Source organism: Manis javanica, chromosome 7 (genome assembly GCF_040802235.1).
Source record: "Manis javanica isolate MJ-LG chromosome 7, MJ_LKY, whole genome shotgun sequence".
NCBI lineage: Eukaryota > Metazoa > Chordata > Mammalia > Pholidota > Manidae > Manis > Manis javanica.
The window spans coordinates 45,162,711-45,189,849 of record NC_133162.1 but is presented as its reverse complement, the minus strand read 5'-3'; the positions used below and the strand labels follow the sequence as shown (position 1 = coordinate 45,189,849).

At 47.2% G+C, this 27,139-nt stretch overlaps 1 protein-coding gene across 9 annotated transcripts in view; it reads left to right on the top strand.

Annotated features, from left to right (window-relative positions):
• The window catches only part of PALD1 (phosphatase domain containing paladin 1), a 112,987-nt gene that overhangs the window by 60,730 nt on the left and 25,118 nt on the right, over positions 1 to 27,139 (top strand). For 8 of the 9 annotated variants that reach the window (XM_073240904.1, XM_073240900.1, XM_073240901.1 and 5 more), the window contains 9 exons: positions 13,801 to 14,014; positions 19,379 to 19,481; positions 20,724 to 20,903; positions 22,069 to 22,233; positions 23,084 to 23,244; positions 23,472 to 23,547; positions 24,254 to 24,405; positions 24,744 to 24,843; positions 25,010 to 25,114. In XM_073240904.1, the coding sequence (XP_073097005.1) occupies positions 13,830 to 14,014; positions 19,379 to 19,481; positions 20,724 to 20,903; positions 22,069 to 22,233; positions 23,084 to 23,244; positions 23,472 to 23,547; positions 24,254 to 24,405; positions 24,744 to 24,843; positions 25,010 to 25,114 (1,227 nt within the window). In that variant the 5' untranslated portion in view covers positions 13,801 to 13,829. The remainder of the gene's footprint in view (positions 1 to 13,800; positions 14,015 to 19,378; positions 19,482 to 20,723; positions 20,904 to 22,068; positions 22,234 to 23,083; positions 23,245 to 23,471; positions 23,548 to 24,253; positions 24,406 to 24,743; positions 24,844 to 25,009; positions 25,115 to 27,139) is intronic. The other variant, XM_073240906.1, reaches the window with a different exon arrangement.

Genomic DNA, 27,139 nt, shown 5'->3' with positions numbered 1-27,139 from the left:
TTGTTGATGTGGTGGATGATGTTGATGGATTTTCGAATGTTGTACCATCCTTGCATCCCTGGGATGAACCCCACTTGATCATGGTGTATGATCCTTTTGATATACTGTTGAATTCTGTTTGCTAATATTTTATTGAGTATTTTTGCATCTACATTCATCAAGGATATTGGTCTGTAATTTTCTTTTTTGGTGGGGTCTTTTCCTGGTTTTGGTATTAGGGTGATGTTGGCTTCATAGAATGAGTTTGGGAGTATTCCCTCTTCTTCTATTTTGTGGAACACTTTAAGGAGAATGGGTATTATGTCTTCTCTGTGTGTCTGATAAAATTCCGAGGTAAATCCGTCCGGCCCCGGGGTTTTGTTCTTGGGTAGTTTTTTGATTACTGTTTCAATTTCTTTGCTTGTAATTGGTTTGTTTAACTTTTGTGTTTCTTCCTTGGTCAGTCTTGGGAGGTTGTATTTTTCTAGGAAGTTGTCCATTTCTTCTAGGTTTTCCAGCTTGTTGGCATATAGGTTTTCATAGTAGTCTTTAATAATACTTTGTATTTCTGTGGAGTCTGTCGTGATTTTTCCATTCTCATTTCTGATTATGTTGATTTGTGTTGACTCTCTTTTTCTCTTAATAAGTTGGGCTAGAGGCTTATCTATTTTGTTTATTTTCTCAAAGAACCAGCTCTTGGTTTCGTTGATTTTTGCTATTGTTTTATTCTTCTCAATTTTGTTTATTTCTTCTCTGATCTTTATTATGTCCCTCCTTCTGCTGACTTTAGGCCTCATTTGTTCTTCTTTTTCCAGTTTTAATAATTGTGATGTTAGACTATTCATTTGGGATTGTTCTTCCTTCTTCAAGTGTGCCTGGATTGCTATATACTTTCCTCTTAAGACTGCTTTCGCTGCATCCCACAGAAGTTGGGGCTTAGTGTTGTTGTTGTCATTTGTTTCTATATATTCCTTGATCTCTATTTTGATTTGTTCATTGATCCATTGATTATTTAGTAGCATGTTGTTAAGCCTCCATGTGTTTGTGAGCCTTTTTGTTTTCTTTGTAGAATTTATTTCTACTTTCATACCTTTGTGGTCTGAAAAATTGGTTGGTAGAATTTCAATATTTTGGAATTTACTGAGGCTCTTTTTGTGAGCTAGTATGTGGTCTATTCTGGAGAATGTTCCATGTGCACTTGAGAAGAATGTATATCCTGTTGCTTTTGGATGTAGAGTTCTATAGATGTCTATTAGGTCCATCTGTTCTAGTGTGTTGTTCAGTGCCTGTGTGTCTTTACTTATTTTCTGCCCGGTGGATCTATCCTTTGGGGTGAGTGGTGTGTTGAAGTCTCCTACAATGAATGCATTGCAGTCTATTTCCCTCTTTAGTTCTGTTAGTATTTGCTTCACATATGCTGGTGCTCCTGTATTGGGTGCATATATATTTAGAATGGTTATATCCTCTTGTTGGACTGAGCCCTTTATCATTATGTAGTGGCCTTCTTTATCTCTTGTTACTTTCTTTGTTTTGAAGTCTATTTTGTCTGATATTAGTACTGCAACCCCTGCTTTCTTCTCACTGTTGTTTGCCTGAAATATGTTTTTCCATCCCTTGACTTTTAGTCTATGCTTATCTTTGGGTTTAAGGTGAGTTTCTTGTAAGCAGCATATAGATGGGTCTTGCTTTTTTATCCATTCTGTTACTCTGTGTCTTTTGATTGGTGCATTCAGTCCATTTACATTTAGGGTGACTATTGAGAGATATGTACTTATTGCCATTGCAGGCTTTAGATTCGTGGTTACCAAAGGTTCAAGGTTAGCTTCTTTAGTATGTTACTGCCTAACTTAGCTTGCTTATTGAGCTGTTATATACACTGTCTGGAGATTCTTTTCTTCTCTCCCTTCTTATTCCTCCTCCTCCATTCTTCATATGTTGTGTGTTTTGTTCTGTGCTCTTTTTAGGGGTGCTCCCATCTAGAGCAGTCCCTGTAAGATGCCCTATAGAGGTGGTTTGTGGAAAGCAAATTCCCTCAGCTTTTGCATGTCTGGGAATTGTTTAATCCCGCCATCATATTTAAATGATAGTCGTGCTGGATACAGTATCCTTGGTTCAAGGCCCTTCTGTTTCATTGCATTAAGTATATCATGCCATTCTCTTCTGGCCTGTAGGGTTTCTGTTGAGAAGTCTGATGTTAGCCTGATTGGTTTTCCTTTATAGGTGACCTTTTTCTCTCTAGCTGCCTTTAAAACTCTTTCCTTGTCCTTGATCCTTGCCATTTTAATTATTATGTGTCTTGGTGTTGTCCTCCTTGGATCCTTTCTGTTGGGGGTTTTGTGTAATTCCATGGTCTGTTCGATGATTTCCTCCCCCAGTTTGGGGAAGTTTTCAGCAATTATTTCTTCAAAGACACTTTCTATCCCTTTTCCTCTTTCTTCCTCTTCTGGTATCCCTATAATACGAATGTTTTTCCTTTTGTATTGGTCACATATTTCTCTTAGTGTTGTTTCATTCCTGGAGATCCTTTTATCTCTCTCTATGTCAGCTTCTATACATTCCTGTTCTCTGGCTTCTATTACTTCAATGGCCTCTTGCATCTTATCCATTCTGCTTATAAATCCTTCCAGGGATTGTTTCACTTCTGTGATCTCCTTCCTGACATCTGTGATCTCCTCCCGGACTTCATCCCACTGCTCTTGCATTTTTCTCTGCATCTCATCCCACTGCTCTTGCATTTTTCTCTGCATCTCATCCCACTGCTCTTGCATTTTTCTCTGCATCTCATCCCATTGCTCTTGCATTTTTCTCTGCATCTCTGTCAGCATGTTCATGATTTTTATTTTGAATTCTTTTTCAGGAGGACTAGTTAGGTCTGTCTCCTTCTCAGGTGTTGTCTCTGTGATCTTTGTCTGCCTGTAGTTTTGCCTTTTCATGGTGATAGAGATAGTTTGCAGAGCTGGTACAAGTGACCGCTGGAAGAGCTTCCCTTCTTGTTGGTTTGTGGCCTTTTCCTGGGAGAATAGCGACCTCTAGTGGCTTGTGCGGGGCAGCTGTGCGCAGACAGGGCTTCTGCTTCCCGCCCAGTTGCTTTGGGGTTTATCTCCGCTGTTGCTGTGGGCTTGGCCTGGCTGGGGCTGTTCCTCCAAAATGGTGGAGCCCCGTTGGATGGGGAGCGGCCAGGAGGCTATTTATCTCCGTAAGGGGCCTCTGTGCTCCCTGCTGCCCAGGGGGTTAGAGTGCCCAGAGATCCCCAGATTCCCTGCCTCTGGTCTAAGTGACCTGTCCTGCCCCTTTAAGACTTCCAAAAAGCACTCTCCAAACCAAAACAACAATAGCAACAATGAGAGAGGGAACAGAAAGAAAGAAAAAAAAAAAAAAAGGAAAAAACAAGCGATTTTTTTTTTTTTTCCTCAGTTGCCGGTCCCAGGCACCCGCTCACTGGTCCTGCTGCCCTGTCTCCCTAGCACCAGGGTCCCTGTCCTTTCAAGGTTTCCAAAAAGCACCCACCCACCGGTCCCTCAGGGAAGCAACGCTCAATATTCTTTGTCCTCAGGCACTGGTCCCAGGCACCCGCTCACCAGTCCCGCCGCCCTGCCTCCCTAGCACTGGGGTCCCTGTTCCTTCAAGGCTTCCAAAAAGCACTCGCCAAAAAGAGAGAAAAAAAGGGGAAAAACGCGCGATTTCTTCCGTCCTCAGGTGCCGGTCTCAGGCACCCACCCACCGGTCCCACAGGGAAAAACGCGGGATATTCTTTGTCCTCAGGTGCCGGTCCCAGGCACCCGCTCACCAGTCCCGCCGCCCTGCCTCCCTAGCACCGGGGTCCCTGTCCCTTTTAGGCTTCCAAAAAGCACTCGCAGAAAAGAGAAAAAAAAAGGGGAAAAATGCCCGATTTCCTCTGTCCTCAAGTGCCAGTCTCAGGCACCCGCCCACCGGTCCCGCAGGGAAAAACGTGGGATATTCTTTGTCCTCAGGCGCCGGTCCCAGGCACCCGCTCACCAGTCCCGCCACCCTGCCTCCCCAGCAACGGGGGCCCGTCCCTCTAAGGCTTCCAAAAAGCGCTCGCCAAAAAGAGAAAAAAAAAAAAAAAAAAGGAAAAACGCGCGACCTCCTCCGTCCTCAGGCACCGGTCTCAGGCACCCGCCTGCCAGTCCCGCAGGGAGAAACGCGGGATATTCTTTGTCCTCCGGCGCCATTCCCAGGCACCTGCTCACCGGTCCCGCCACCCTGCCTCCCCAGCAACGGGGGCCTGTCCCTCTAAGGCTTCCAAAAAGCGCTCGCCAAAAAAAAAAAAAAAAAAAAACCGCTCCGGTTTCTCTCCACCCGCCGGGAGCCGGGGGGAGGGGCGCTCGGGTCCCGCCGGGCCGGGGCTTGTATCTTACCCCCTTCGCAAGGCGCTGGTTCCTTGCAGGTGTGGATGTGGTCTGGATGTTGTCCTGTGTCCTGTGGTCTCTATTTTAGGAAGATTTTTCTTTGTTATATTTTCATAGCTCTATGTGTTTTTGGGAGGAGATTTCCACTGCTCTACTCACGCCGCCATCCTGGCTCCGCCCTTCACCTATGTTTTTTTTAAGAGTTTTATAGTTTCATGACTTACATTGAGGTCTTTGATCCATTTTGAATTTACTTTTGTGAATGGGGTTAGACAGTGATCCAGTTTCATTCTCTTCATGTAGCTGTCCAGTTTTGCCAGCACCACCTGTTGAAGAGACTGTCATTTCCCCATTATATGTCCATGGCTCCTTTATCATATATTAATTGACCATATATGTTTGGGTTAATGTCTGGAGTCTCTATTCTGTTCCACTGGTCTGTGGCTCTGTTCTTGTGCCAGTATCAAATTGTCTTGATTACTGTGGCTTAGTAGTAGAGCTTGAAGTTGGGGAGCAAGATCCGCCTCACTTTGTTCTTCCTTCTCAGGATTGCTTTGGCTATTTGGGGTCTTTGGTGTTTCTATATGCATTTTTGAACTATTTGTTCCAGTTCATTGAAGAATGCTGTTGGTAATTTGATAGGGATTGCATCAAATTTGTATATTGCATTGGGTGGGATGGCCATTTTGATGATATTAATACTTCCTAGCCAAGAGTATGGGACGAGTTTCCATTTGTTAGAGTCCTCTTTAATTTCTCTTAAGAGTGTCTTATAGTTTTCAGGGCATAGGTCTTTCACTTCCTTGGTTAGGTTTATTCCTAAGTATTTTATTCTTTTTGATGCAATTGTGAATGGAATTGTTTTCCTGATTTCTCTTTCTATTAGTTCATTGTTAGTGTATAGGAAAGCCACAGATTTCTGTATGTTAATTTTGTATCCTGCAACTTTGCTGTATTCCGATATCAGTTCTACTAGTTTTGGGGTGGAGTCTTTAGGGTTTTGTATGTACAATATCATGTCATCTGCAAATAGTGACAGTTTAACTTCTTCTTTACCAATCTGGATTCCTTGTATTTCTTTGTTTTGTCTGATTGCCGTGACTAGGACCTCCAGTACTATGTTAAATAACAGTGGGGAGAGTGGACATCTTTGTCTTGTTCCCGATCTCAGAGGAAAAGCTTCCAGCTTTTCACTGTTCAGTATGATGTTGGCTGTGGGTTTGTCATATATGGCCTTTGTTATGTTGAGGTACTTGCCATCTATACCCATTTTGTTGAGAGTTTTTATCATGAATGGATGTTGAATTTTGTTGAATGCTTTTTCAGCATCTATGGAAATGATCATGTGGTTTTTGTCCTTCTTTTTGTTGATGTGGATGATGTTGATGAATTTTCAAATGTTGTACCATTCTTGCATCCCTGGGATGAATCCCACTTTATCATGGTATATGATCCTTTTGATGTATTTTTGAATTCAGTTTGCTAATATTTTGTTGAATATTTTTGCATCTATGTTCATCAGGGATATTGGTCTGTAATTTTCTTTTTTGGTGGGGTCTTTGCCTGGTTTTGGTATTAGGGTTATGTTGGCTTCATAGAATGAGTTTTGGAGTATTCCCTCCTCTTCTATTTTTTGGAAAACTTTAAGGAGACTGGGTATTATGTCTTCTCTATATATCTGATAAAATTCAGTGGTAAATCCATCTGGCCTGGGAGTTTTGTTCTTGGGTAGTTTTTTGATTACCACTTCAATTTCTTTGTTGGTAATTGATTGGTTTAGATTTTCTGTTTCTTCCTTGGTCAGTCTTGGAACGTTGTATTTTTCTAGGAAGTTGTTCATTTCTTCTAGGTTTTCCAGTTTGTTAGCATATAGGTTTTCATAGTACTCTCTAATAATTCCTTGTATTTCTGTGGGGTCCGTCATGATGTTTCCTTTCTCGTTTCTGAATCTGTTGATGTGTGTTGATTCTCTTTTTCTCTTAATAAGTCTGGCTAGAGACTTAATCTATTTTGTTTATTTCCTCACAGAACCAGCTCTTGGTTTCATTGATTTTTTTCTATTGTTTTATTCTTCTCAATTTTATTCATTTCTTCTCTGATCTTTATTATGTCCCTCCTTCTGCTGACTTTAGGGCTCATTTGTTCTTCTTTTTCCAATTTTGATAATTGTGATGTTAGACTGTTCATTTGGGTTTGTTCTTCCTTCTTTAAATATGCCTGGATTGCTATGTACTTTCCTCTTAAGACTGCTTTCATTGTGTCCCACAGAAGTTGGGGCTTTGTGTTGTTGTTGTCATTTGTTTCCATATATTGCTGGATCTCCATTTTAATTTTGTCATTGATCCATTGATTATTTAGGAGCATGTTGTTAGGCCTCCATGTGTTTGTGGGACTTTTTGCTTTCTTTGTACAATTTAGTTCTAGTTTTATGCCTTTGTGGTCTGAAAAGTTGGTTGGTAGGATTTCAATCTTTTGGAATTTACTGAGGCTGCTTTGTGGTCTAGTATGTGGTCTATTCCGAAGAAAGTTCCATGTGCACTTGAGAAGAATGTGTATCCTGCTGCTTTTGGATGTAGAGTTCTATAGATGTCTATTAGGTTCATCTGTTCTAGTGTGTTGTTCAGTGCTTCTGTGTCCTTACTTATTTTCTGTCTGGTGGATCTATCCTTTGGAGTGAGTGGTGTGTTAAAGTCTCCTAAAATTAGTGCATTGCATTCTATTTCCTCCTTTAGTTCTGTTAGTATTTGTTTCACATATGCTGGTGCTCCTGTATTGGGTGCATATATATTTATAATGGTTATATCCTCTTGTTGGACTGAGCCCTTTATCATTATGTAATGTCCTTCTTTATCTCTTGTTACTTTCTTCATTTTGAAGTCTATTTTGTCTGATACTAGTACTGCAACACCTGCTTTTTTCTCCCTGTTGTTTGCATGAAATATCTTTTTCCATCCCTTGACTTTTAGCCTGTGCATGTCTTTGGGTTTGATGTGAGTCTCTTGTAAGCAGCATATAGATGGGTCTTGTTTTTTTATCCATTCAGTGACTCTATGTCTTTTGATTGGTGCATTCAGTCCATTTACATTTAGGGTGATTATCAATAGCTATGTACTTATTGCCATTGCAGGCTTTAGATTCGTAGTTACCAAAGGTTCAAGGTTAATTTCCTTACTATCTAAGAGTCTAACTTAACTCACTTAGTATGCTGGTACAAACACAATCTAAAGGTTCTTTTCTATTTCTCCTCCTTTTTCTTCCTCCTCCATTCTTTATGTATTAGGTATCATATTCTGTACTTTTTGTCTATCCCTTGATTGACTTTGGGGATAGTTAATTTAATTTTTCATTTGCTTAGTAATTAGTTGTTCTACTTTCTTTACTGTGGTTTTACTACCTCTGGTGATAGCTATTCAACCTTAGGAACACTTCCATCTAAAGCAGTCCCTCCAAAATAGACTGTGGAGATGGTTTGTGGGAGGTAAATTTTATTAGCTTTTGCTTATCTGGAAGTTGTTTAATCCCCCCTTCAAATTTAAATGATAATCTTGCCAGATAAAGTAATCTTGGTTCCAGGCCCTTCTGCTTCATGGCATTAAATACATCATGCCACTCCCTTCTGGCCTGTAAGGTTTCTGCTCAGAAGTCTGATGTTAGCCTGATCGGCTTTCCTTTATATGTGATCTTATTTCTGTCTCTGGCTGCTTTTAACAGTCTGTCCTTATCCTTGATCTTTTCCATTTTAATTACTATGTGTCTTGGTGTTATCTTCTTTGGGTCCCTTGTGTAGGGGGATCTGTGGATCTCCATGGCCTGAGAGACTATCTCCTTCCCCAGAGTGGGGAAGGTTTCAGTAACTACCTCCTCAAAGACACTTTGTATCCTTTTCTCTCACTCTTCTTCTTCTGGTATCCCTATAATGTGAATATTGTTCCGCTTGGATTGCTCACACAGTTCTCTCAATATTCTTTCATTCTTAGATATCCTTTTTTGTCTCTGTGCCTCAGCTTCTTTGTATTCCTCTTCTCTAGTTTCTATTTCATTTATCGTCTCCTCCACCGTATCCAACCTGCTTTTAATACCCTCCATCGTGCTCTTCAACGATCAGATCTCCAACCTGAATTCATTCCTGAGTTCTTGGATGTCTTTCCGTACCTCCATTAGCATGTTGATGATTTTTATTTTGAACTCCCTTTCAGGAAGAGTCACGAGGTCCATATCATTTAAATCTTTCTTGGGAGTTGTATTAATAATCTTACTCTGGACCAGGTTCCTTTGGCATTTCATGTTTGTATCTGGCGCCCTCTAGTGTCCAGAAGCTCTATTCTAGAGCTGCTCAGCCCCTGAAGCAATGTCGGGGGTCGCAGGGGTGCGGTATTGGTGCTAGGGGGAGGAAAGAGCTATTCCCTGCTTCCCAGCTGCTGTGCCTGTCTCCACTGCCTGAACCAGTGGGCTGAGCACACAGATATAAGCTTTTGTCCCAGAGTAGTGGGATATGGATCCCTGCTTTCCACAAGCGGCCAGAATCCCAGTCTCTCCAGAAACTCTGCCTGTCCCAGCTTTCCAACCCTGTAATCAGAAGATATGATGAAAGTACCATGAAATGTAGGTTTGTGCTCCCAGTGCAGATCTCCGGAGCTAGGTATTCAGCAGTCCCAGGCCTCTACTCCCTCCCTGCTCCATTTCTCCTCCTCCTGCTGGTGAGCTGGGGGTGGGGGAAGGGCTTGGGTCCCACCAAGCCACAGCTTTGGTATGTTACCCTGTTCAGTAAGGTCTGCTCTTTTCTCCTGGTGTATGCAGTCTGGTGCCATCCTCTTTCCTGTTGCTCTCTCAGGATTAGTTGCACCGACTATATTTTCTAATTTTATACGGTTTTAGGAGGAAGCCTCTGTCTCTCCTCTCACGCCGCCATCTTTAATCCTTTTCCCAGATAGACTTAATTTTAATAACACTAGTTAGCCTGATATATCAAATATTATCATTTGATGTATAATCAACATAATACATTGTTAGTGAGATATTTTACTTTTTTATGTACTAAGCCCTTGAAATCTGGTGTGCATTTTATAGTTGCAGCTCATCCCAGTGTGGACCAGTCACCACATGCAGTTGGTGGTTACAATATCACAGAGTCCAGCTCTGGAGTCTGATTGATCAGTGCCCCCCACCCAGCAATATCTGTGCCACTGACTCTTAGGAGCTCTCACTGACCAGGCCCCTTACCAAGGACCTTACATATATTATGGTACTTGACCTTCACAATAACACCATGAAAAGGGTACTGCTATTGTCCCCATTTCACAGAAGTGACGACTGAGGCCTGGAAAGGTAGCTTGGCTGAGGTCGCATAGTGGGTGAGTTGTGGAGCTGGGTTCCAAGTGTGACTGGAGGGGCAAGGAGCACAGAGGGCCTGTGGGATAGAGGCCTGGGAGCTTCTCTTATTTTTAACAGATTTATTTCATACAATGAATTTCACTCATTTTAAGCACACAGTTAGTTGGGTCAGTGTTGGCAAATGTATGTAGTTGTGAAACCATCACATTCAATATATAGAGAAGTTCCATCCCCAAAAGCAACTGCCTCTCTAGGAGACCATGTCTGGAGTGGCCTGGAGTGGAGTGGGTGGGGGTCCCTGAGGATCCCCAGCGGGGGTCACACAGATCTAACAGGGAGGGGAGAGTGTGTGGGGTGCTGTTGTGGTCAGGGTCAATGAAGAGGTGGGGAAGCAAAATGAGGAGCAGTTGTCAACTGCTGCCACTTTCCAGGATTGGCAGTCCTCATCTGCAGATGGTCACAAAAAAGCCTGGATCTTACAGGGTTGTTGGGTGCCTGGCACTTAGTAGGTGCTTTGAAATGTTAACAAACGGAAGCAAAGGAGAAGGTGGAGAAGGGCCTGTGTTTGATGGGGATTATTCTGCCCTTAAAATAGAGGTCTCCCCACCCCGCTTTTTTTTTTTTGGCCAAGAGCCCCTCTAGCAATCTGGCAGAAGCTCTCAGACTCCTTCTCAGAATGTTATTAAATGCACAAAATATATGAGATTACATATTAAGTAAGTGATATTGAGAGCACTATCAAATACTGCAAAGCAAATTGATGATGTACTAATGCATGTCCTTAGTTATTCCAATAACAAGATAATCCAATAGGTAAATTAAGTTCAATTTTATTTTTTAAAGACATCAGTGGCAAGGCTGTCACTGCTCAGCTTTGTTGGGGACAGTAGTTGGGGCATGCCTTTGATGGGTGCATAACCTTGATGATGGACACTTAGCAATGGGGATTGTTTTCATGGTTGAGAACCTCTTTGCAGATGGAGTGACAGCTTCTTTATAGCTTGCTTCATAAGGTGAGGATAAGCTTCTATCTAGGATCATCAGAATTCTTCATGCCTGTTGAGTGAAATTCAGTTGTGAGAAGCTGGGATCCTGCTATGCAATCCCAAGTTGGCCAATCACGTCACCCCAGCATCTGCACAGGGGACCTGGGTCTGATAATTACTGTGGTTTGAAAGGAGTGATGAGTTCAAACACATGTCCAGATACCTGCAAAACTGTGTGGAGTGTCTTGACTCTATGGTGACCATATCCTTGTTTCTGCAACATAATGGGGGCAGCCTTCACTTGTAATGGAAGGAAATGCCTAGCCTTTCATTAGAAGGTAGGAAATTGGAGGCATAATTGATTACAGACCATCCAGGCTCATGGACACACTTACAGTCTGGTCTCATCCCAGTCCACCTTCCCCATTTGTCCCCCTAGTAGAGGTTTGAACATCAGGGACCCCCACCAGCTTCGAAAGGTGACCTGATCCTAGACCCCACCCTGTTGACCTCTGAGCCTGGTAGTGGTCCAGTAGGGTAAGGAAGTTGCCAGGGTCCCAACAGCACATGGCAGCAGGATGAAGGACCCTGTGCTAATGAGGCTCACTGTGTGCTGGGTAGGGAGAGGTTTGAGGGGGAAGTTACAGAGAAAAGCCCAGGGTCCTGGGCTTTGCCTGCCTCTAGGCATTTTGGAGGCAAGTCAACTTTTAAAGGATACTGTCTTTCCCTGCCTGCTGCAGCTGTGCACATCTGTATTGTGTCTTGGCTGTCCTTACAGGGCACCAGCTGGGGCCTGTCATTGCCTGCAGAGCCCCTGGGAGATGAGGTGGCTGGAGCTGGAGCTGTGGGGGAGGCCAGGGAGGAGCGATGGAGGGATCAGGTGAAGCCCAGCCCAGTGGGAGCAGGCCTGGCCCTGGCCTGGCAGCTGTAGCCAGATGTTGCTTCCTGTAGGCCCCTCCCTCTTTTGGGGCAGCTACTTGTGTCCCTTTTCTTGGAGAGGCTGTTCCCACTCTCCTTGGCCCAGTGGGCTGAGAAGGGCTGGGGGGCTTTGGTGGGCTGGCAATAGCAAGCAAAGTGGAGAAAAGTTTCTGGCTCTGCTGTGGGCCAGTGGAGTCCACTCTGGAGCCGTCCACCTTCTCTGAACTGCCTGTGTTCCTGCATAGAGACAAAGGCTCATTCTTTTTACCTTTGACCAAAAAAAAAAAAAAAGAGAGAGAGAGAGAGAGATTGAGATTGGACCAGATATGAAGAGTCACGATGGGGCTCTTATAAACATGTGGGGTGTGTATTAATAAAGTTGCCGTTTGGGTGCTGGGAGTTTTCAGAGATGACAAGGCTGGGCGGGAGGGAAAGAGGGAGCCCTTTTCAGACTGGAGAGGGGCAGGACGGCGGTGCTGGGAAGGTTCTGGGAGGGGCAGATGAATCTAGTCATTTGGTCTAGTGGCTCTGGGGAGGGGCAGCCTGCGCACACAGCCATGGGGGAGGCCTGGGGAGCCCCCGCCTGGAGACCAGCGACTCCACCTCAGTGTTTGGGGACCTCAACTTTCAGATGGACCTGCTGATTTTGGCCTCTGCTGATCCCTGACTTCACCATCTACTTCCTGGGATGCTGCTGCTGGCTAGGAGAGGGCTGGGGGGAATGGAAGGAGTGGGGATGGTTGGAGCAGCTCCCTTATGGAGCAGTTCTTGCTTGGCTGAAAGCAGGGAAGGGAGCTGTGTTCTGAGGCCTTTATTGTCCCTGTGCTGCCACTGGGCAGACTGATCTCAGGGTGCAGGTGGATTTGGGGGCACACAGGGCAGGTTGCTCCCTCCCCATCCTGATCCTAGATCGTCAGTACCATTTGGAGCAGCTGCTGAACTCTCCGAGAGTTCTGTGAGCCTGTCTTCCGTGTCTGCTGCCCTTCATTTGGGTCTGTGTGGAATCCTCGCCCCTTCCCTTCTCTCGGACCCCTAGCCAGTCCTCCCCATACCTTCCAGCAGCTCTTAACAGGTTCCGCATCCCACTTTCCCAACCATTCTCTTATTTGTTTTAAATAGGCTTTAGCTTTATTACTAGTGTTTATAGGAGAAAAATCAGGAAATGCAGGTAGGCAAAAAGGAGAAAATAAAAATCAGCTGTAATCTCATCACTTGTTGGTAACTCATGGCAGCACCTTCACGCGTGTCCTCAGACTTTTCTCATACACTTCCATGAATTCACGTGGGATTGTGGCCTGAGCCTGCCTGGTAACCTGCTCCTTCCATTCCTATTTCCCAGATAGCTTTCCAAGTCAGTCAGTGTGATACTTCTAATGGCTCTTTAACATCCCATTTGAGGTGTACCATAATTTATTCAACAAAACCCCTGTTGTTGGCTAGAGGTTGTTTCCAGGGTTTTATAAGCAACACCTTAATCAACAAAACACCCTTGTAGCCCACTTTTTGCAAACAGCCTTAAGTATTTCTTTTGGAGAGAGACTGACAAGATTAATTGCAGCATCCACCAGGATGCTCAGCATGCCTCATGGGGCAGAAGCGGTAGCTCTTGGTAATGTTGATGTGAAGTTCAGGATCCTGCTGCTTTTGTTGAATGCTTGATCTGCTGACAGCTCACCTAGTCTGGAACTTCCATGGCCTCATTTTGTGACATTCATGATTAGAATGTCTGCCTGCATCCTGTTCCCATCCAGATCTTTCAGATCCAAGTCTGATTTCACCCCATCTTCCCCCAGTTCTCTCGTGTGTGACAGTTTCCCACTTCTCTGAGTCTGGAAAGTTTGTTTGGAAGGACTGGTGTCCATGGGGCCTGACCTGGACATTTAGAGTCGAGTCCTAGGTCCTGAGTTGGTATAGAGGGTATAGACCTTCCTAGCTGTCTTATTTTTGCCCGAAGAGTGTATAAGGGGTCAGGGGCAGTGTCTTTATGTCACTCTGTGTCCATAACTCCCCCAAAGCACCAGCAAAGGATACATGCACCTGCATGTAGTAGACAGAACGTGGTGGGCAGCAGAACTGCCCTCTGTCTCCAGCTGCAGGGTGAGCTGGCCCTCTCTGGGCCTCAGACTTTATATCTGACCATGGGGTGAGGAGTGGGCTTGGTCCTTTCCTGTGTGGCTTTTCCCACCCCCTCCACTGCACGTCCTCTCACTCCCCAGGTCTTGGGTCCTGAGGCTGCCGGCAGACTATGGGTACAACGGCCAGCACAGCCCAGCAGACAGTCTCAGCAAGTGCCTCCTTTGAAGGCCTCCAGGGCAGCGGCGCGATGGACAGTCGGCACTCACTCAGCGTCCACTCCTTCCAGACCCCAGGCTTGCACAACAGTAAGGCCAAGTCCATCATCCCCAACAAAGTGGCACCGGTTGTGATCACGTGAGTAGCTGGGAGCATGGCCATGTCTCTGGAAGATGTGGTTGGGTGAGCTTCCTGGAGGGGTGGTGACATACCGCACTTAATATGTACAGCCACTTCCATAGATGAAGACACTGAGGCCCAGAGAGGTTAAGCAGTTTGTTTGGAGTTACCAGCAAGCTGGTGGCAGACCAGGTCTCTGCCTTGGGTCTCAGCCATATGTTACTTACCGTGTCCACATGACCAGGGGGCATGGAGAGGGAGTAGTAGATGGAGGGACATCCTTTTGAAAATAATATTTGCTAAACATTTTCAAAGGAAGCTTATATTTAGATGCATGAAATTTAGATTTGTTTTTTCCACAACCAGTAATTATGGTTCAGAACTGAGGTTAAACACCAGGTCGTTTAAAGGGCCACGGGCTGAAACACTGGAAAGCTGTTGGTCAACTCTCCTATTAGTTCCTCAGGGATGTTCCCAGAGGAGGCCCACGGTTTGTTCTGGCACCCCAATTTTTTTTTTTTTGAGAGGGCATCTCTCATATTTATTGATCAAATGGTTGTTAACAACAATAAAATTCTGTATAGGGGGGTCAATGCTCAATGCACAATCATTCATCCATCTCAAGCCTAATTCTCGTCAGTCTCCAATCTTCTGAAGCATAACGAACAAGTTCTTACATGGTGAACGAATTCTTACATAGTGAATAAATTCTTACATGGTGAACAGTACAAGGGCATTCATCACAGAAACTTTTGGTTTTGATCATGCATTATGAACTATAAACAATCAGGTCAAATATGAATATTCATTTGATTTTTATACTTGATTTATATGTGGATCCCACATGTCTCCCTTTATTATTATTATTATTTTTATTTTTAATAAAATGCTGAAGTGGTAGGTAGATGCAAGATAAAGGTAGAAAACATAGTTTAGTGCTGTAAGAGGGCAAATGTAGATGATCAGGTGTGTGCCTATGGACTAAGTATTAATCCAAGCTAGACAAGGGCAGCAAAACATCCACAGATGCAGAAGATTTCTCTCAAAACAGGGGGGGTGAGGTTCTGAGCCTCAACTCTGTTGATCCCCAATTCTCACCTGATGGCCCCCCTGTGACTGCGCCTGTCTTAGGTTGTTCCTCCCTTGAGGAATCTTACCCGTCTCTGGCTAACCAGTCATCTTCTGGGGCCATACAGGGAAATGTAAAGTTGGTAAGTGAGAGAGAAGCCATATTGTTTGAAAAGGTTAGCTTTTTACTTCTTTGCAGATTTATGCCCTGTGGCTTCTACGCCCAGCACTATCTTTACCACCTGGAGGAATTATGATACTCGGTAAATTCGATATGAGGCACGAATTCTATTTAAGGGTTGTAATTAGGAAGGAAGAAGAAAAGCTATAGATGTAGCATATGTAAGAAAACATGGGAGGATTGATTATTTCTTTGACATATCTTCTTGTAGAATACCTTAAGCATGTATAGGTTTTAAACTACTAACTTGCGCTCACATATTAACATAATAGGAATACGGTGACATAAACAAAGCAAATCTATAATTACCATCCATCTCCAGTGAAGCCAAGAAAACCAGTTAGGCACCCTAGGCATTTGTGAAAATTTGTCTATGATATGATGGATATTGTCCAACTGTACTTGAACAGTCTGAGAGAAATCAGACAAATTAAAGCACCCCATTTCTGGGATCTGTTCACATCCCATATGTTCTTTTAACCGTAGATAATCTATAGTCATAAGATTTTGGAGCGCTACAACTTGCACCCCTCCCAACTCCTGGTTGAGTTCCATCAGTACAGATCCGGTCAAATTCGCTGTCTCACTGTATGCATATGCCAGCCTAGTCATCTCCCTCTTCATTCCAATGGCAAGTCCAGGAGACGGTGGGGTGGATGCAGCCACAACCGCAGCATTGTCCGGATCCCTGTGGAGGTTCTTTGATGATCATCCCCCGGCACGAGTCCTCCAGAGAGTGCTGATGCCGGAAGCTCCTCCTCATATCGTATCTTAGTTCATTTTCTGGGTATCCAAGCTAGGCCTTGATCTTCTGCATAGAAACAAACAGACCCTTTGCCCACACTTTGACATGCCCTCTATACCACTGTGCAGAACTCATTGGAGGTCAGCACACAGGAACTGCTTTTTTTTTTTATTTTTTATTAAGAGAAAGGAATATTATCAGAAAAGAGTACCTCCATAGCTGATCATCTGACACCCTTTAAGTGATCAACATTAGGGATATTTAAAGCATGCGTTGATCTTTGATTTACCAATAGTTTTATCGTATCAAGGAGTAATCCCCCTTTTCTTTCTTTCTTTTTTTTTTTTAATCTTTAATCTACACTTACATGAAGAATACTATGTTTACTATGCTCTCCCCTATATCAGGTCCCCCCTAAAAACCACATTACAGTTACTGTCCATCAGCTTAGCAAAATGTTGTAGAATCACTACTTGTCCTCTCTGTGTTGTACAGCCCACTCTCCCCTTTCTCCCACCCCCCCATGCATGCTAATCTTAATACCCCCCTTTTTCTTCTCCCCCCTTATCCCTCCCTGCCCACCCATCCTCCCCAGTTCCTTTCCCTTTGGTACCTGTTAGTCCATTTTTGAGTTCTGTAATTCCACTGCTGTTTTGTTCCTTCAGTTTTTCCTTTGTTCTTATACTCCTCAGATGAGTGAAATCATTTGGTATTTCTCTTTCTCCGCTTGGCTTATTTCACTGAGCATAATACTCTCCAGCTCCATCCATGTTGCTACAAATGGTTGGATTTTTCCACTTCTTATGGCTGAGTAGTACTCCATTGTGTATTTGTACCACATCTTCTTTATCCATTCATCTACCGATGGGCATTTAGGTTGCTTCCAATTCTTGGCTATTGTAAATAGTGCTGTGATAAACATAGGGGTGCATCTGTCTTTCTCAAACTTGATTGCTGCGTTCTTAGGGTAAATTCCTAGGAGTGGAATTCCTGGGTCAAATGGTAGGTCTGTTTTGAGCATTTTGATGAACCTCGATACTGCTTTCCACAATGGTTGAACTAATTTACATTCCCACCAGCAGTGTAGGAGGGTTCCCCTTTCTCCACAGCCTCGCCAACATTTGTTTTTGTTTGTCTTTTGGATGGCAGCTATCCTTACTGGTGTGAGGTGATACCTCATTGTAGTTTTAATTTGCATTTCTCTGATAATTAGCGATGTGGCACCCCTATTTTGAGAAACCTGGACACACTGAATGTGTCCAGAGGAAGAGGGTCCAGAAGGGGCTCTGAAACCCTGTCTGCTCTGTGGGGCCAGTGAAAGAGCGGGTCCTAGGGAGCCAGAGACCTGGAGGACAGAAGGGGTATTGAATTTGCCTCCTGGTGCGCAAGGAAGCATTGTCTTAGATCGAGTCTGCCCGCCTCGCTCCCCGGCATCTGGGCCCTCCAGGATGCAGAAAGTAGGACACCTTGAGCTAAGATTAAATACGTTTCACACACAGAAGTTTGGTGGAGCCTTAGCAGATGGAGCCTTCTATGTCAGGAAACCTGAGGGGTGGGAATGATAAATCCAGCCTGCTGGCTTTGGGACCTGACAGGAACACCATAATACATTGCTGTGCTCATGATAAGGGGAAGAAAAGAGATGTTACATAAAAGAGACTGGCTATGTAGTCTCCAGCTGAGATGACAAAACTAGGTCTGGGCCCGAGGCAGTGTTGGAGACCCGGAGGAACATTCCTGGGCCTTGCTCTGTGACCTCGGGCAAATCCTCTTCCCTCTGGGCCTCCCTTTCTTTATCAGGATATACCAGGATGATACTGAAAATATTTTACCAAGTTATGTGGCTCAGAATTGTCACCGGCCTATAAAAATCCAATACAAAGATATGTGCGTGCTTTTGGAACCAGCCATGGGCACAGAGATCCGTGGGTTGTCACACGTTTGAGGTTGAAGGGACCTTAGGGATCATCCATTGCAGGGGTCAGCAAGCTATGTCCTGGGGGCCACATTATTTGTAAACAGAGTTTATTGGAACACTGCCACTTCCATTTATTTCCATATTGTCCATGGATAACTTAACACCCCAACAGCAGAATTGAGTAGTTGCAACAGAGGCTCTATGACCCACAAAACCTAAAATATCTGGTCCTTGTTGGAAAAAGTTTGCTGACTCCTGATCATATACCTTTTAGGTCAGGTGTGAAAACTGATCTAGATAAACAAGCTGAGCTTCAGGGGCAGAGGGATTTGCCCATCCCGGGGTTGTGTGTGAGGGGGAGGCTGAGCTGGAGTGAGGCTCTGGGTGGAGTCTGTTGGCTCCTTGGCGAGGGCTGCCCTGCCCTACTCATTCCACCACTTGCCTTTCCTAGAGGCAGTTCTTCAGTAAAGGGGCTCAGACACCAGATCATGAGCTCTGGGAGGCTGTGTCTTGTTTGTTATAATCAGCACAGAAGCTTTTTGTGCCCTGGGTGCACAGACCTGCCCTGGTTTAGCATCTGCAGAAGTCTGCATCTATACCTGTGGGTTTTGTTGACATGGCCCTGTGTGGGGGCAAACTGTTACTAGTAATAATGATGATATTGATAACCACTCACCGTGCCAAGGCACTGGGCTAAGCACTGATGTTCATTAGCACACAGAATTCTCACAGTGGGTGAGAGAGGGGGCAATTAGGAGATTGGAATTACTGGAGGTGGAGCTCCAGAGAAGAGAGTGACTCCGAGTTACCAAGTGATGGAGTTGGATTTATGCCCAGGCTGCGTGGCCCCAAAGCCAGTGTCCTGAACCAGCTCCCTGTGCTGTAGGATTGTTAGCATGGAGCTGTTCTCAGAGACACTGATGGAAAGACCATCTGGGACCACAGTGATCTCCAAACAGGAGGTCTTAAACCTCCTATGGATAGAAGTTTCTCTCTACACAAAAGCCCAGGAGGTGCTCAAGGCTTTTATGGCCACTCCATGGCCAGCCAGGCACCTCCTCTCTTTCTGCCCTGTCCTTATCAATATCTATTTCTTGCCATCACTTCTGGATGCTAGCCAGGGAGAAGAAGAGAAACAGAGGGCATCTACCATCCCTTTAAGGGAATGGCCTAGAAATTGCACACATGACTTGTTCTCATATCCCACTGGGCAGAACTTAATCACATGAGCATACTAGCTGCAAGGGAAGCTGGGAAATGTGGTCTTCATCTGGATGGCCTGGTCACAATTCTGGGGTTCTGTTGCTAAGGAAGGAGAGGGCAGATACTAGGGGACAGTGGTCAATCTCTGCCACAAATGGGTAGCCACATGGGTGGGGGTGAGGTGGCCCTGCTGTGAGGTCTGGTGAGGGTGGAGTGGACCCCAGCCTTGGAGGTTGTCTGTCATGGTCTCCATTCTGCCCCTGGCAGGTACAACTGTAAGGAGGAGTTCCAGATCCATGATGAGCTGCTCAAGGCCCACTACACGCTAGGCCGGCTCTCAGATGCCACCCCTGAGCACTACCTGGTGCAGGTGAGGTCAGGCCCTGCCCTGCCCATTGCCTTCTGGCCTCTCTCCACCCCTCCTGTTCTCCTTCCTTACAGGCTCCCTTCCTGATCCTACTGCTTTCCCCATAGTTTCCCATCTCTGCTTCCCTGACTTGCCCCAGTCTCCAGGGTCCTGATCCCACTTCCTCTTGCCCTGTGGTTTCCTGGGGTCTGTTCCTCTTGCCCCATGCAGCCCCCTGCTCTTCTCTCCCTATCTGTGCCTTGCCAGACCCCAGCCTGCCCACACCCTCTCCTTCAGAGCACCCGGGAGAACAGAGATGGAGGCCTGAAGTTCCCTCGGCCTAGACCGCTTCCCCCAGTCTAGGAATTTCCATTCCTTTCTCTTTCAAAGTTTAGCATTTTTCCCCCCTTAAATGTCCCCTAGGAAGTCAAGTCCGCAAGGAAAGATGACTCATCTCTCTTGGTCACTGCTGCAGCCCCAGGTCCTAGACCAGTGTTTGAGGACAGTGTGGGTACTCAATAAGTAGTCAGGGAATGAATGACTGTATGTATATTCATGCCGATTAAATGGTATTTATTGAGAGAGTAGCTGGAAATTTCTGACATCTAGAATAACTGGTCCCACTTCCTACCTGTCAGGCAATGAAGGTATGGGTCCTGGAGGAGGCACGGGGTGGACAAGATGACCTGAGGTTCCTTTTTGTCCAGAAGTGATCTCTTCCGGTTTCTGCTGCTCTCACATCCCCAGTCATGTTTTCCCTTTTTCTCTGTAGTCACTGCTTACATTCACCCACAGGGAAGGGGAGAGACCGACCCAGCGTCAGAGCTTCAGGGCCCTAGGAAGGGGCTGGTACAGTCTTCCTCTAGTTGATTCCTGGGGCCCCTTCTCCATGTGCTACCTCTGGGGGCAAGAAACGGCTGCCTTCCTCCTGGAGAGCTGTGGGCTGCACTCTAGAGCTAGCCTCAGTTTCCTGCCCCTGGAGGGCCTCTCCTTGCCAATTTTCTTCAAGACCTGGCTTAGATGCCATCTCCTACATAAAGCCTTTTCAGATTCCCCCTCAGGAGTTATCTTTCCTTTTCTCACATATGATACACTATGATCACAGATGGTCACTTGTTTTTCAGTTTTTCTTGTAAGCCTGCAGATAACTTGAGGACTGTGTCCCCCACCCCATCTCCCTGCTCCCTGTCTGCCAGGGCCTGGCAGCCCTGCTGATAGATGTCCCTGAGTCATCTGAGTGACCCCCTGTGGCTCTCCCCCTGCCAGGGACGCTACTTCCTGGTGCGGGACGTTACTGAGAAGATGGACGTGCTGCGTACTGTGCAGAGCTGTGGGGCCCCCAACTTCCGGCAGGTACGGGGCGGGCTCGCTGTGTTTGGCATGGGACAGCCCAGCCTCCTGGGATTCCGGCAAGTCCTCCAGAAACTCCAGAAAGATGGACACAAGGTAAGCATGGCTGCTTCCCAGGCAGGGGCTAGCCCCCCAAATCTGGGGAAAGGGGCTCCTGGGAGGGGCAATGAAAGATGCTCTGGAAAGGCCTGACCTCACGAGGGGGAGGGCAGCTGGTGATGTGGACCAGGGCCTGCCTGGCTTTGAATGCCACAATGGTCATTGTGGTCAAAATGGCTGGGAAATTCTGGGAAAATGTTTACTGCATTGTCCTGTGTGGACATGGGAGCCTCAAGGTCAGAAGTTCCTTATACACCCCACTCTGAGAACCCTGGAGGAAGTGAAGAGGGTGACAGGGTGACAGGAGGGGCCAGGTCATAACAGAGGATGATAATCATAGCTAATACTTACCTCCTCGCATCAACCCTATGAGGATGGGACAGTTATTCTTCCATTTTACAGAGGAGGAAACTGAGGCCCAGAGAGGGTAAGTGACACAGTTCATAAGTGGCGTCCCAAGACCCAAACCCAGACACTTGGACTCCAAGTGCCTGCTTTTAATGACTGCTTTCCTGCCTGATGTTGTGGCGGGGTTTTGTGTGTCTCCAGGATGGGTGCTGAGGGTCTGCTGTGATTACAGGCTCACTGCAGGCCGCCTGTGTCTGAGGTGACCTGGATGTAAGATGGAGAGTTCCTGGAGTGAGCCAGAGTGGGGCGGCGTGTTAACTGTGGGCAGATCCCATCTTCCCAGCTTGACTGCAATCCCTTCAGGGTGGGGTCTGCCCATATACCTCCCTCTGTACAGTGTTCAGTGAATGAATAATTGCATGCTGGTGGTGGGTAATCATTTCTTCAGCTGATATTTATCACACACTTGATTTATCCAGGACTCTGTGCTAAGAACTGTGGGGATGTGAAAATGACCAGGACATGGTTCAATCTGTGAGGAACCTGTAGTCCATGAAGTGAGGAGATTATTCATTGATAATGTCAACACAGAGGAGGAATTAGCACCACGAGACTCAGTTGAAGGACTGTTGGCCCAGAGAGGAGGGAAGGGTCAGGAGCAGATGGCATTTGACCGAGCTGTGCTTCTTGGGTAGAATTTAGGTCTCAATGACAGGGTGAGGTGATAGGAGGCCATCAAGGAGGGGGAAGGGGTCTGCTCAAAGGCCCAGCGGTGGGGCAGTGATGGCTTCCTTCCCTCTTGGGCTCCCGGCAGGAGTGCATCATCTTCTGTGTGCGGGAGGAGCCTGTGCTGTTTCTGCGTGCCAATGAGGACTTTGTGCCCTACACACCACGAGACAAGCAGAATCTTTGTGAGAACCTCCAGGGCCTGGGGCCCAGGGTCCAGGCAGAGGACTTGGAGCTGGCCATTCGAAAAGAGGTGAGGGCCTCTGGAGTGGGTGAGAGGCGGCAGGGCCTGGTAGGTGTCACACAGCTCAGCTTTGCTCTCACCAGCCCCCACTTGCCCACTTTTCTGCCCTGTTTGGGCGAGTGGCTGGCTGCAAGGCCAGCTCACGGGCAGCCAGAGGAAGAACTTCCTCTTCCCAGCTCTGTTTGCCTCTACCCTTTTCCTGTCTGGCTTTTCTCTTCCACACTGGCATCCTTATTAGAAAGGGTTCTGATGGAGTGAAAAGAGCACTAGGTTAGGAGTCCCAGGACTGAATTTCAGCCCTCCATGAGCATGGAGTAAGCCGCTTTTCTCCATAGGCCTCTGTTTCTGAGGTTCCTCTGTCCTCTTGCTTCATCACGTGGAGCCTTGTCAGGGTCTCTGAGGCTGTTGGCACACTGTGGAGATGTGTGCATGGAGTGTGAGGTCACGGTGCCCCAGACACCCCTGCAGGCAGGAACCGCGGCTGTGCTGGCCACTGGTCATCTCCCCATCTTCCTTTCAGGCCGCCTCTCCTCTAGCTCCCAGCTGACTGAGGTTTGCCCCATCCTTCAGTCTGGTGCTGTAGTTAATTCCTGCTGTCCACTGGGCCAGGCCCTTGCTAGCCGGTCCCATGTGGACCATGTTAGCCCATGCAGTGCATAGGAGACTGCCCTCAGGACAGCGACCACCCCAGTCCTGTCAGGAACAGAAGTACCTCTGGCCATGTGGCTCCCCCTGGAGGAAAAGCAGCCTGTCCATGGCCTCAGTGTGGCCTAGTCACTCCAGAGCTCCATTAGGAAGGCCGAGACGGACCTGAAGGTCATTCATTCAAGGGTCCCCTGACCCCCCCATTTCCATCTAGATCCATGACTTTGCCCAGCTGAGTGAGAACACATACCACGTGTACCACAACACTGCAGACCTGCTGGGGGAGCCTCATGCTGTGGCCATCCGGGGTGAGGACGACGTGCATGTGACTGAAGAGGTGTATAAGAGGCCCCTTTTCTTACAGCCCACCTACAGGTACCGAGGACCAGTCCTGCCTGGGGTTGCCAGGTGACTTGGGGCTGCATGGGCCCCTAGTGTGCTGGGTGTGGGTGCTCGCTGCGCCTGCTCTCCAGCCATGGCCTCAGTTCACCATCTGCAGGTTGGGCTGGTTGCCCAGGCCTGTCTCTCCCTTGGGAATACAGGGGTCGGGAGTGCCCGGGGTGCGTGGCCTCCCTGATGGGCCGCTCCCCCTCACCTGGCAGGTACCACCGCCTGCCCCTGCCCGAGCAAGGGGCTCCCCTGGAAGCCCAGTTTGATGCCTTTGTCAGTATCCTCCGGGTAAGTTGGGACAGAAGGGACGGTAGGAGCATGAAGTGGGGGTAGGTGCCTGGAGAGCGGACCTGTGTCTAGGCCTTGTCTCCATGGAGAGGCTCAGGGTGGGTGTCTTCTGTCTTCTCAGAGGGAGGCCTTCCTTCTTTGTATGAAGTTGAGTGTGTCAGGTGTGTGTGTCTCTGTATCTGTGAGTGTGTCTGTGTGTCTGTCTACCAGTGTGCATTTGTGTTCTTTCTAATGACAGAGGCCAGCATTAACTGTCTGGAGGACTGGATGGGGCTCAGCTGCCAACTTGCTGTGTGATCTTACACAAATCATTTAACCTCTCTAGGCCTCAAGTCTCTTGTTTATTTACTGGAGCTAAGGAATTCTTACCTTTAGACTCTTCAGTTGTTATTTCCTGAGTCCTGAGACTTCAGGGCATCTCCTTACTCCATTTGCATCTCACAGGGGTATTAAATGCAGGCCTGGGCCTCTGAGTAGTTCTCACTTCCAGGGCCAGAAAGGAGGTAGGGCTGGTTCATGGAGCAGGCTGCGCTGTAGGATTTGGGGAAAGAGGCTGAGCCCCCTGTCTGCCCCCCGCCTCTCCCGCCCTGCTTTACTGCAGACTGTGGGAAAGGGCTGGTTGATGGCATGGCTTTCTTCCCCCAGCCTGGTCCTCAGCTGAGGAGTTCTGGGTCACACTATTGCTGACGCTCATGGTCTATTCCAGGAAACCCCCAGCTTGCTGCTGCTCCGCGATGCTCACGGGCCTCCGCCTGCTCTCATCTTCAGCTGCCAGACGGGTGTGGGCAGGACCAACCTGGGCATGGTCCTGGGTACTCTCATCCTGTTTCACCGCAGTGGGACCACCTCAAAGCAAGAGTGAGTGCCTGGGACCCAGTGACCCCTTGGGGTCTGCCTGCAATGCTGGGGACACAGCAGGAGCCCAGAGCTAGAGCTGGAAATTGGGCATCTGGGGTTCATCTCCTGGTTTGTCAAAGACTTGTTGGGTGACCAGAAAGGTCATTTGACCTTTCTGGGTCTCATTTTCCCCAGTGGGGAACATGCCGCTTGCCTCTTCCAACCTGATTTGGAAGGAAGACTTGGAATGTGTAGTCCAGTGCCTCTCAGCAGCTGCATGAATCAGGAGCGTGCTGACAGTGGGCCGTCCCAGAGGCCTTTGGCAATGCTGATTATGCTCCTGACCCCTTCCTTGTCAGGGCTGTCCCGCCGCAGTCCAAGCCACTGTCCATGGAGCAGCTACAGGTGATCCAGTGCTTTCTGCTCACAGTGCCTCAGGGGAGGAATATGGTAGAGGAGGTGAGCCAGGGGCTGGGGGCAGAGGCAGTAGAGGAGGCATTTACTCCTCCACTGGTGGGGTCTCTTTCTTCCCTGACACCCCCAACTTTGTTGGCCAGTCATTCTCATTCCCTCTCTTTTCTGTCTCCCATCATTTTCCCCTGCCTTCCCTGGCCCCTGGCACCAGGTGGACAGAGCCATCACTGCCTGTGCAGAGTTGCACGACCTGAAGGAAGTAGTTGTGGAAAACCAGAAGAAGCTGGCGGGCATCCAGCTGGTGAGCCCAGCCCAGGTGAGGCTCCATGAGCTTCCTCTTTCTCCTGGGGCCTGCAGCCTTATTTGTTAGGCCTGTTGACTGGCATCTTTCAGACTGACTTCACCTGGTTGCTTTTTCTCCCATGAGAAAAGAAGTTTGCAGAGCAAGGGGAGCTAGAGGAGCTGGGCCTCCAGGAAGGACGGATAAGGAAGAGGGGAAGTTTACTTTCCCTGGCCAGGTCCCCTCGTTGCTGAATAAACAGGGTGGGGGATGGGGCTGCTAGTGTGGGTGCTGGGGGCCTCTGGATCCAGATACATCCCAGACTGCTTATGGCTTCGCCTGCGAGTAAGTTCCTTGGTGTTTCTTTGGGGTTTGGTCCAGCCAGCTGCTTCTGGAAGAGTAATGGGCTCTGGGCTGTCTGAGCAGCCCTGTCCCTACTCTCCTGGAGGAGGTCAGCTTGACAGTGTTTGCACACAGTGCATGGAAGGAATCTAAAGCCTACAGAGCCTTTTTCTTTAGCACTTAAAAAAAGTATCTTTTAAAAGCAATATTATATTATGGAAAATAGAGAAATTAAAGAAGGGAAAAATATCACCCATAATTCCAGCATACCTGCTCTGAGCATTTTGGGCTGGCTTCCTTCAATTTTTCATGTTTATGATATTCCTGGGTAGGTTGTCCAAGCACCCAGTTTGCATCCTGTTTATTGTGCTCAGCTTCGACTTTCCCACGCCATACCTGCTTGTCGCCAGTGAGATTTACTGGCTGTGTAACTGAAGCCCATCACATGGTTCAGCCATTGTTGGTCTAACAGGTTAAGAGTGTGGGCTCTGGCCTGACAGCCTGGGTTCCAGACCTAGCTCTGCCACCCATAGGTACATGGGTGCTTAACTGCTCCATGCCTCAGTGTCCCCACTTGTAAAATGGGGTCACTAATAGTAAGCACCCATAGGGTTGTTGTGAGGATTAGGTAAGATGAGATCCATAAAGCACTCAGAAGGGAGCCTGACACAGAGCAGGTGTTTCTGGAATGCCATCTGTCATGGTTTATTACAACTTCTTGTTGGATAGTTGACTCTCTTCCAGTTCCTCCTCAGTGTAAATACTTCTTCATTGAGCTGCTTCATGAAAATGAGGCTTTTGTGTCCTTAGGGTTTTTCCATTAGGCCAGCTTAGGGGCTTGGCAAACTATGGCCCATGGGCCAAATCCAGCCTGCCATCTGTTTTTATAAATAAGTTTTATGGAACACAGTCTTGCACATTCACTTATACACCATCTGGGGCTCTCCTATGCTGCAATGGCAGAGTTGAGCAGATGCAACAGAGACTGCAGCCCACAAACTGGAATACTTACCATCTGGCCTTTTATAGAAGTAAAAGCTTGCTAACCTCTGGCCTAGATTCCCACAGGTGGGATTAAGCGTCATTATAGGGCATACCTTTCTTTCTGGCCTCTTTGAATCTCACTTGCCCTCCAGAAGGTGGTACTGACCCAGGAGGAGAACCCTGGGGTCCAAAGGTAGAGACAGGGACCCTTGGGATTCTCCCTGACAGTCCTCTACCCCGAGGATGGTGGGCTGGGGTTAGGACACTTGTTTGGAGACCCAGCTCTCTGTGCCATCAGTCTCGTGATTTTGAGCAAATCACTTCATTTCTCTGAACCTCTGTAAAGTAGGGGTAGTCACAGCCTTCTAGGAGCACTTTGAGGGTTTTCTTGGGGGGCAGGTCACAGTTCTTAAGCAAGGGCCTCTGGTTCAAGGAAAAGTGTTTATACATCTGCTGCTTCAACACAGTTGTGCATGGCCTGCGTGGTGGGTGGGGGGGCGGCAAAGAGGGGAGCCCCAGCCTATCTCTGGCACAGTCTGTGGGAGAGGCAGTCCCTGCACTGAGAACAGTAGTGCCTGGCATAATGACCAACACCTCTCCCTGCACCACGGATTAACCACAGCAAATGGGGCTGGCAGAACTGTATTATGAGGGGAGAGGTAGATTGTCCTCTGGGCACCTCTGAGGCTTGACTCTCGCACATCTGGGAATGGGGGCTGAGGAGCCGCATCTTTA